Here is a 10862-nt window from a genome sequence, read left to right as displayed (position 1 = left end):
GACCTTCCTGAAAAGCTTTTGTTGCTGGGTGTGTAAAGACTCCAGGAAGTAATGATCACTCTTAAAGTGTCATTTAGTGACACACCGGTCCTGTTTAGCTACATGTGCCCCATGACTCTGGGATCAACAACATTTAAACTGTTCTCTGTCCCATAAAAGTAAGAACATTTACTCAGGTACTGAATTTAAGTACTAGTTATAATTCAACCAAGAACATTTATTTATCTATTTATTATCTATTACCCGCGCATCCTGTAGAGTGTTGCAGGGGCGTTGTAGCCTAACCCAGCTGACCTTGGGCTACACCCTGGACAGGGTGGCACGGGTTTGAACCTGAAACCACCTTGCTGAGGTTACAGTGCTAATTGCTCCACCACGGTAACACCCCTGCATTACTTTAATACTCGACTTCTACTACTAATTATTTGACATGTATTTACATTGTAAATTTGCAGACAAAGAATTGACATACAAAACATCACCTGAACCACCAATAACCAAACTGCTGTTTCTGGGACTGGTCCTTTTCTGGAAGTGTGGAACGAGACCGTCATGTAGGGCAAAGAAAAAAAAAAAAAAAGCTAGACGGCAGATTGTGTTGTTTACCTGAAAGCTTTGCTTTAATCCAATAGAGCCACATGAGCCAGTCAAGCCAAGCAATCTGTGATAAATACGTGCAAAACTAATGGAATTAATATTTCTATTCGTGGACCTTCTATAAATAACACACACATGGCTTGTGTGTCAGCAGAGTTATTGCGTCGTCAGAGTTAATGCGTCAGGTCCTGTGATTTAGAAGTTACGTACTTTTTAATGTTCTGATCCAGAGTCGAACTGAACGAGAGTCCCCACGTGCAAATCAAAATACCAATTAACAGGCCACGGACAGCTGTTTCCTTCCTTTACAGAAACAATTCACTATTTACATGTGTGATTAAGAGGGGACATCACCGTGTTTCAATGCCTGCTACACACCGACGACAGTCACAGAAACATGACCACGTGTGTGGAAGAGTTTGACACGTAAAACAAGAAGTTGATCAAAATGAATATTGAGTCAGAGGTTCCCAGCAACTATTACAACAGCACCTGTGTAGATTATTTTGGCGGCACAGAGACATTACGTATGCATCATACAAGAAATCCTCTTAGGAACACGTGATGACGAGTAAAGTGAATCAGAGAAGCTGCATTATTGTAAACCTAACTATAGACTGAAAGTCATCTCACCTTCAACTCTTACACACATTTACTGCAATTCAATGATGTAACACACTGACTGTGTGAAGGTTTTCTAACCATTTTGCAGTTAGCTGCTAATACTTCTGAGCTTAACTTCTCAGTACTTCTTCCATCACTGCCATGTTTCTTGTTTGCAGTGTTTCTTTTGAGAGTAAAAGAGTAAAATGTGCAGCAGAGACCTTTTGTGATCAGCAGCCACCGAATGTTTACTCCTCACACCCAACTATGTGCCTCTAGGAGTCTTGGAGTGGGTGGGCCCGCTGATGATGTGCTGACAAAGTCTGCACTGTCCAGACAGTCCCGTGCACACCTAGTCCCACCCCTCCTCTCACCCCTCGGCTGCCTACCTTTCTCCCTCCTTTGCACCCGTGCACTCTTCCCTAGCTCTCCTCCCAGGGTCAGTCATTCGTTCAAAGTCGCTGCTCGAGGAGTTTCGGAGACGCTCATCCTTTCGCAGCCGCCATGGTTCGCAGCAACGGTATCTGCAGAGTCGTCCTGCTGGTGCTCTTCAGCCTCTTGGTTGCCTCTGTACACACAGGTAAACATTCAGCCGAGTGTGATTGATATTTATTTTACATCGTGTGACCTACCTAAGGTCTACCTAACCAATTAAGGTGGAAATGTTCCAAGGAGACAAAGCATAAAAGCCTGCTCTGTGATTCAACGAAAACATCTGAGTCACCCTCAAAATGTGAAGTATGACTTGGGGAAAATTGCTTTTTGAAAAATCAGGTGACAAAAAAAACTTTATTAATGCAGTGAGTGCTTCAGAATAAAAGTATCTTGTAGATAAATTTTTTATTTATTCTGCTGCTTTGTTCCTAAATTTGTGAAACATTTTAGAAGTTTAACATATTATAGTTTACTTTCTATCTGTCCTCTGTATGTGTCAAATCAAAGGTGTGTATTCCTGTCATCTTGGCCTTCTTTTCCACATATACGTACACACATACACGCTCAGGTCTGTATGTGTGTGTGTGTCGGCCTGGTGTAAATGATGCAGTTGTTAAAGCTCTGGACTCTGTGAAAGCTGCTCTTTGACAAACAGGATGACTCAGTTGCTTTCATGATGCCCGATGTTCGTATGAAACTCAGAAAACCCGCTGCCCTCAGGCTTGGAGCTGAGCTGAAGTGAGTCAGTGTCGCAGTACTTTGGAGTTCACGTGCATGTGGGCCAAGAAGCAGTAAGATGTGATGTCCAGTTTTTCCTCATGAAATGTTTAAATAAAGATTCAGGTTTGTCATGTGCAGGATAGACACAGGGTTAACGGTGATCATAAGTAGCACGAAACAGTAAAAATCAACAACAGTATAATTACTAAAATTTAAAGCATGAAAATTACAGAATTTACTGCATATTGACACAGGTAACAAGTGGAAGTGGCGGTCATTTTGCACATTGTAGTGTACCGGCAGATAAGGTGTATTGTGAGTTGAGGAGTCTGACGGCCTGGTGGTAGAAACTATCAGTGTTTTGGTGCGTACAGTTTAAGATTTGCCATATGATCATCACACCACTTTTCTTTCGCTTTCACTTACCTCCGTCAGTGTTTCTCTGATCCTCTCAGCAGTATCTTTCACATCCACTTTAGAAAATATCTGGACAAGAAAGGTCCAGAGGTCAGGGTAAAGGTCAGGAGGGCAGTGGGACGACAAAGGTATAACAAGGACGACTATGTTCTCCCCCTGTCCTGGATAGAAAGGAAAAGGTTTTGCACAAACCATAAACTGTAATAGAAAAACAGTTCACTAAGGTGTCTGACTTCATATCTGTAATCAAGCAGAAAATTTACAATCATAAGGAGTTCAAACAGTGAAGAGATTTGCTAATGAGGACGTGTGTTGTGCTTAGCTGTATGTTGAGTGTCTCCAGCGACAGGCATTTGTGACATGTCTTTCACATACACTACACTGTTTTCAGTGCCACAAGTCTTGACCACAACATTGACTGCATGAGCGTGATATGCAACCTCATCGCTTGACTCAGCATGGGAAACAAACTGAGATGTGTCGACAAGGAAGTTTAAGCAACGAAGTGTGATAATCACTCACATGGTTTCTTTGATCGCTCCTTGAAGTGGCTCATGATCTGTCCTGCAATAGTCACTAGTTTTGTAAATGGAGATGGGTGCTAGCGTCCAAAAGATATCTAACAATGGAAAATGTGGTAGATAAAGAGGGTGAACAAAGGGCAAACACAGCACCACCAATGTCGCTCTCGGGCTGCACCAGTTTCAGTGCTCTGCCAGGTTGCTTTTCACACACAGCTGTCTGCGTGCTTTGTCATCTGTCTGCCTGGTGTGAAATCCTCACAGAGGAGGCTTGCGGTACCAACAAATGGCCTTCTGTGTTTTTTTTAGTGTCTGAAATCAGCCTCCCTTACAGTCTGCCAAGCTTTAATAAGTCTGGACCAGCGTGGTGTAAGAGAGAAAGAGGGTTCTTGATTGACGGAGTTGCAGTGAGCCTTTAAAAAGCTCAGCCCGCTGTGATTTCCAACCAGACGTGCTGCTGATGTTGTGAGAGTAGCCACGATCTATTAAATGACGTCAACTCAAACAGAAACAACAAAACACGCATATATTCACATGTCTGTGTTGAGGGGAAAACAGGATTAAAGTGACGTGAATCTACAATAACCAGCAAGCCGTCCTGACCTTACTGGACACAGTTTAAACACATTAATATTGTGAGTAGCAACTGGGGATACATGGACACTATTTGACAAATGAAAAGTTGAAAATACTAAATGGTGACAATGTATTGAATATATTTTTAAACAACGTCATGGATAAATAATGTCACCTGAAATAGTTATAGTAATAGAAAAACAGCTAATGTTGTTAGCTAAATGTTTGATTAGTTTAAATATTAAGCTAAAGGTATGAAACAGTTGAAAGCTAAAATCCAGAGGTGGGTAGTAACGCGCTACATTTACTCCGTTACATTTACTTGAGTAGCTTTTTGGAAAAAATTTACTTCTATGAGTAGTTTCAAAGCAGCATACTTTTTACTTTTACTTGAGTACATTTGTGAAGAAGGAGCGGTACTTTTACTCCGTTACATTGGGCTGATTCTGCTCGCTACTTTTTTTTTTTTTTTTTTTTTTTATCGATCCGTCTGCCGCATGGTCTGTTTTGTTTATATGGGGAGAGCAATGATTTAAGGTCGGGACTTCCCAGAGGCTCTGTGACTATCACATGACTGCATCTCACCAATCAAATGTAGCCACTAGCGACGTCTAACTCCGTTTCACCAATCAGGCAGAGCCGAGCCATCACATGACCGCACACACACTCCCCGCGGCAAACAGGCGGAAAAGAGCACAGAAACAAAACGATGGCGACGGCATGCAATGTATAATGTATTTTATTTTAAAATTTATGTTACTGTGTAAAGATTTAAGTTATTATATTATTTATTTATTATTGTTTATTATAAACTGTTTCAGTTGTCTAAGGGAATTATCCGGCTCTGAAAATTATCATTGCCATAATATATTTTTGTGCATGCATCATGTGCATTATTTGACATTATTTGACCTGATAAATAAAAGAGGTTACTCGACAGTTACTCTGTACTTGAGTAGTTTTTTCACCCATTACTTTTTACTCTTACTCAAGTAACACAGGGTGACAATACTTTTTACTTTTACTTGAGTCATATTATTCTAAAGTAACAGTACTCTTACTTGAGTACAATTTTTGGCTACTCTACCCACCTCTGCTAAAATCATGGATGACTAGTTAAAAACAGCTAGCTACACAAATTAACAGTTAAAATATTTAGCATCAAATAAAATAGTGGACATGGCTAAAAATAATTAAATTATCAGTTGAAATAGTTTAAGAGTTAACAGGTTAAAATAGTTAGCTAGAAGTGATACACGACAATCAACCAGAGGCTATGGATAAACAGCTAAGATAGCTACACTAAACACAGCTTGTTTGAAATGGCAACACAAAAAATAATGAATAATAATGGATAAATCGATTTAAAGTAGTATATTGTTAGCTAAAGTCGTATTACCAGTTGAAGTAGTTAATTAAACTAAACAGTAAACAGTGATGTTAGCTTAAAGCAGAGCTAACTGGTTGGCGGGAAAAAGGATAAACAGTTAGATAAAATATTTAAGTTAAAATAACACAGCAGCAATGGAAACTTACTTAAAATTCGTAATGGATAAACTGTTTAAATAGTTTGCTAAAATCAGAGCTAACTGGTTGAAACAGCTAGCAAAAAAATGATTGCGAAACAGGTTAAAAACAGGAGTTAAGGAGTTAAAAACAGGGAATGGAAATCATAGATAATTTGTGTAAACTGTTTAGTTAGTTGCCTGAAAGTCTAACTACAAATAGCAAAACAAAAAATTATAATGGGTTAAGCGCTGGAAATGGTTTGCTAACATCGCAGCTGTCTCACTGAACTGCTTAGCTAAAAGTACCAAATAAGCAGCTGAGAGTTAGCTAAAAGCTACTGTAGCTAAAAAGGTAAAAACTATTTCAGTTTTACATTTTTAGCTACAGTAGCTTTGGATTGATTGGATGAGTTCTCATTAAAATCATAGCCAGTTGAAATAATTAGCTTAATCCAACAAACTGTTGAAAAAAGCTAAAATGATGGTTAGCTAAAGTAGTTAGCTAAATGTAATGGATAAACAGCTGTTGAAATAATTCACATTTGGATTACTTGTATAAACAATGGAAAAAATATATGAATAAACATTTAGCTTGAACAATGAAGCAATTAAATAATTTAAATATATAGATTAAAAAAGTCGTGGATAAATAATTAAATTAATCAGAAATCTTTACATTTGTAGCTAAAAGTAATGGACGAATGTTTCAAAAGTGGAAACTCCAACATTTTACTTGCATAAAAAAATAAAACCACAACAACCTAAATTCTGTGATCAAAAGACATTGAGACACTGACATAGTGGACAAAATTAACGTTTCAGTCGAATTAATTCAATGGCACAGAAATGACCAGCTTAAATAAACCCCTCCTCATGGAAACAAACACCAATGGAAAACATCATGTTATTATTTTTTGCCCTCTTATAAAATCAGGCTGTCCAGAAGGCACAACCTTTTACACATGGGGACTATTTAATAAACAAGTTTGTTTGACATCCAGTGCCCAGCCGGTGCCTGGTTTGGGCCTGGCCGGTTGTTACTGGTTGCAGCCTGTCGCCCTGCGTGACCGCACAAGCTGCCTTTTGTGCCCTTCGCTGAAGGCCTCATTGATGGCTGAGCTGGCCGCGGGCCCGGGCCTCCGAACCTTCAGCCAGGTACAAGACAGGAAGCTGCACACGACTCTGAGTCAACACAACAGTATCAAAATACATCAGAAGTGCATATCAGAGTTTAGGAGACACCACATCCAACACGCTGCCATTTAAAAGTTGAAGAAGTTCATAAGATAACGCACTGACTAGTATCAGTACTTCAGTCGTGTTTTCTCCTCTGCTGGAGACGGCCGTCTTCAATAATAACAGAGAAAAGGTGGAAAACAGGGTGAAGAACTTAACTGAGAGGCTACAAAGTAAATATGTAGCGTTAAATGAGCGTGTGTGTAAATATGTTTGCATTAGGGTTTTGTTGGTATGCGACGAGCTGAGGATAGGATAAGTGAAACAGTGAGCGTCTGAATGGGTGGGCTTGTGCATGAAGAGTTTGTTTTTTCAGGAGAGATGACGATCAATTTTCCTCTTGATTTCTCATGAAAAGCTGTACAGCTGTTTAGTCACCAGAGAGGCGGCAGCGACCGCAATCACACAACCGTTAACGGCGGTTAAGACTCCAAAGCTGAGCATTTTCCAGAGGCTGGGTCGACTGGAGTTGAGTTAGGAAACACAAAAAATGTAGCCCAGAGAGAGACACCTAGTTTCTCTGGCTGCTGCAGAGGTGTGAAAAGTCTCAAGGTAACTTCATGCTCTGAGGAGAGGAATGTCGCACAAGGACAGTTTGAGCTGGAAAGAGAACAGATGATGAAGCAGCTGAGAGCTCAGTGCACGGTTGCTCCTACGCGCTTGTTTGTCTCGACTGAAGTTCGTCCGGAAACACTTGTGGAAAAGAGAAAAGAGTCGAGAGGCTACCTGTAGCTCAAACGGACAAAATGTCCATCTTCTACAAAGACGTCCTTATGCTTAAACCTGAGAGCTGTTAGCGCCGGGACACAAGAGGGAGGCTGTTGGAGTCGTTACAGAAGGGCCCTTGCATGCAGCTCCGCATCCCCAAGGCCTCGGTGTCCAGAGAAAAGACAAACAGGCCCATTAGCAAAGCCGCGCGCCTCGTCAGTGAAATGACCGCCTTGAAAAAACAAGAAAGCTGATTCTGAACCGCAGGCAGTTGGTATCACTACACAGATCGTATGCCTGCTTTCTAGATTAGCCAAAAACATTTTCTTTTTGTTCTGCAGAGACAACAAGGGACAACCAGGACACCATGTCTGGAGAGCCTCCCAGCGACGTCACCACCAAAGAGCCTTTCCCAGCCGTGACGGATCAATCCTTCACCGACGACTACGAGGACGCCACACACTCCCAGCCCTTGGACGAGGAGGAAGGTAAAACTTTCACACACCTAAACCCATCTAGCACATAAAACCACCGACTTTTAGCTTCAGTTTATTAAAACTATACTTAAATGGTTGTGTTTGCGTTTGTGCTCAGGTGTTCTGGGGCCGGGGGCCATCACAGCCATAGTTATAGCCGTCTTCCTGGGAGCGTCTGTCCTCCTGGCCCTCATCGTCATCACACTGAGGAAGTTTACCGCCTCCTAGAGTGAATTCACCTCACTGTGTGTGTATGAATGTGCACATGTGTTTGTATGACTTGTGTGAGTGTGTGTGTGTGTGTGTGTTTAGCTTTTCATCTCCGTCAAATCCAAACTCCCCTCCTCGTCTCTGAAAGATGAGTCGTGCCTCATGCTTTGCTGTAGATGCTGAAAACTGCGGCAGGTCCCTTAACTGACTCTTTACAGATTTACTCGTGTGAACACTCGAATAGTTGCTCAACATTTCCACTTGTCAAAGAAGAATTAATGTTAGAAACTGGCTGGCTCTTCCAGTGCGATCGCTGCGTGTCATTTGAGCTTTGCTAACCTTTTTTTACTTTTTTTTTTTTTTTTTTTTTTTAAAAGATCATGCGAGCTATAAAAAATGTTGGTGGGCTGTTTGCGTCTCTCCAACTTCCATCCCACATGCTTTTGCTTTTATTTTTACAGGAAGTGTGTGTGTGCTTTCGTTTGTCTGTGTCTCGCGTTTTCCATTCAGCGAGAAACACACACTTGTCTGTCTTTCACAATGATTTAAAATTGCGCCAGAATCGTTTCTGACACAGCCCTCAGTGTCATCCCCGTACAAGTTTGTATTGCACCATTTACAAACATTTGTAGAGTCAAAATAAGAAGAGGACATTTTTATAGAGGCTTCCTCAAAGAATGTCAACAGTAGCTGTTTCTAACTGCAGAGCAAATATGAAGGCAGACCTTGGGATGAATGTGTGTTTGCACTCGAATCAGCGTTTGTATGTTTTATTTTTTTTGCAAGGGAAAAATCATCTTAGCAGGATTATTTTGTCATTCTCTGTCCGCAGCCCTACAGCTGGAAGTTGCCATGGGTACTGTCAATTTGAGCAAATAAATCAATAAATCAGATGCCAAATTTCTGGGACTGTGTTGTGTTTTTGAGCACATGATCAAGCTCATGATATCTGTAATTGCATTATTATTATTATTATTATTATTATTAATATTATTATAACCATCTCTTTATTGTTTGTGCTAGTTAGCTTAGAGGTGCTACATGGGATACGGTCTGTGATGCTAGGCAGGATTTCACAAAGTATGCACAAAATAAAAATTGAATTCTCTCTAGTTTGACGGTGCATCAAATCATATCACATTTGTACAAAATAACTGTAATCGATTTATCGTATTGAATAAAAACAAAATGTCTAAAATGTACTAAATACAATTAAATAATGCTTGTAAAAGGATGCATCTCTACATACCATATAGACAGCCAGCCTCACTTCATTCCCAGCTGCAGGTGGCAGTGTGCCGAGCAGCTTTATTTTGTATCTGCAGCAAAAGCCAGGCTTTTACCAAACGTGAAAGTGACATTTTTTCACTCCCTTGAATCTTTTGTCATTATTTCCAGTTTGTTTCCATTCGTTTCTCTGCTGACTGGTGAGAAGCGAGTTAAAATTTTTCATGTCAAGCGCGGCGTTCACATTCTCACACTCACGCTCAATTCAGTGAAGTCATCTCAGCAGTTGAAACCAGGAAACCCTCTGCCATAATCACAGTCTAAATCTGCTTCTGCAACTTCTCACAGTCTTGAAAGAAAGTCATACTTTGAACTGCTGGTTCTGTCTTTCTATTTGATTAAAAAAAGACTCAAACTAATACTCCTACGAGAAACAGTGCAAGTACAGAAATCACAGAACCAGATCCATCATGCTTGACAAGAGGCTCTATGCTGTAAACAAACTGACTGATGGCCTCAAACGCAGAGTCAATACAAAGATAAAAATCACATGCTCTGCTATTTGTTTCAATATCATGAGATTTATATTATTATTATTATTATTATTATTTGTGATTAAAAAATAAGCAGGCCCTACCACAGTTTTGGTCAACATTCACATTCTGCGGTGAGAGCTTTATGCCTTTATGGTTTTTTGTTTTTATAGTGATGGAAATTCCAGTCTAAGGAAACAGAAACCACAATCATAAACACTCATGACAGACCCGTGGTGTGAGACAACACTAGAGACAGCTTCCTCAACTGGATTTCATTTTGTTATTTGACTTATATCACTAGCTTCCAGCTAACGCCTGCCTCGCGGCGCTCGAGAAGACAATATTGGTCTGTTGGTCAGTGGGTTGGTTCACCGCTCTGGTCCAGTTATTTCACAACACAACTGCTTTGGCGGATTAAGAGGCGCCTGCTGGATTCAAAAGAGAAATCACGGTGAATCTGAACGTCCTCTGATGTTCTGTCGAGTGCCACCTTCAGGCTGACATTTCTTCTCTTTTTTTGTATCTAAACCGCTATTGGTAGAATTTCCTACAAACACATTCATGTTCTCCTCAGGATGAACCACTTTGACAATCAATTCAGTACGTTTTCATCTAGTGCCACCCAGCAACTACTGACAGCACCCTCAGCCTGAGCATAGCTAATCTGCATATGTCAGCATGCTAAACAATATGGTGCCCGACTAAACTCAAAGAAGCAGTTATTCTCTTATTTATCTTGTATAAAGATGAATACAGCTGCAGCTAACTTTGATTATACCTTGTTTGGTCCAAGCAGCAGTTAAACATTCAACAATACTCAGTTTACAATTACAAAAACATAATTTTATCACGTTTCAGCATTAATAACACGTTATTTTCACTGAAATTTCTCTCAACGCTTAACAAACAAAAAGAAAAAAAAGAAGCACAACTCAAAAACACATTTAGCCTCAGTACGAGACGCTCGCGCTCATGCATCTCATGCAGTATAGCATTCGAGGCCGAGACCCGGTGGACAAGTTCAATGTTGCTTTGATTTCAGAGCAACTACGACGTACAACTGAATACACATGCATTGGTGTGTGGCATGAC

At 40.4% G+C, this 10862-nt stretch overlaps 1 protein-coding gene across 1 annotated transcript; it reads left to right on the top strand.

Annotated features, from left to right (window-relative positions):
• The first annotated feature begins 401 nt into the window (after positions 1-401).
• On the top strand, positions 402-8290 carry snorc (secondary ossification center associated regulator of chondrocyte maturation). Its single transcript, XM_084547084.1, has 3 exons — positions 402-1780; positions 7663-7809; positions 7916-8290. Exons 1-3 carry the CDS (start codon positions 1705-1707, stop codon positions 8023-8025), a joined length of 333 nt encoding a protein of 110 aa, XP_084403210.1. The 5' UTR covers positions 402-1704; the 3' UTR covers positions 8026-8290.
• The last annotated feature ends 2572 nt before the right edge of the window (positions 8291-10862 follow it).

The sequence above is a fragment of the Chelon labrosus genome, assembly GCF_963514085.1.
Source record: "Chelon labrosus genome assembly, chromosome: 6".
NCBI lineage: Eukaryota > Metazoa > Chordata > Actinopteri > Mugiliformes > Mugilidae > Chelon > Chelon labrosus.
Note: the sequence above shows the minus strand (reverse complement) of the source record. Positions and strands in the feature narration are given on the sequence as shown.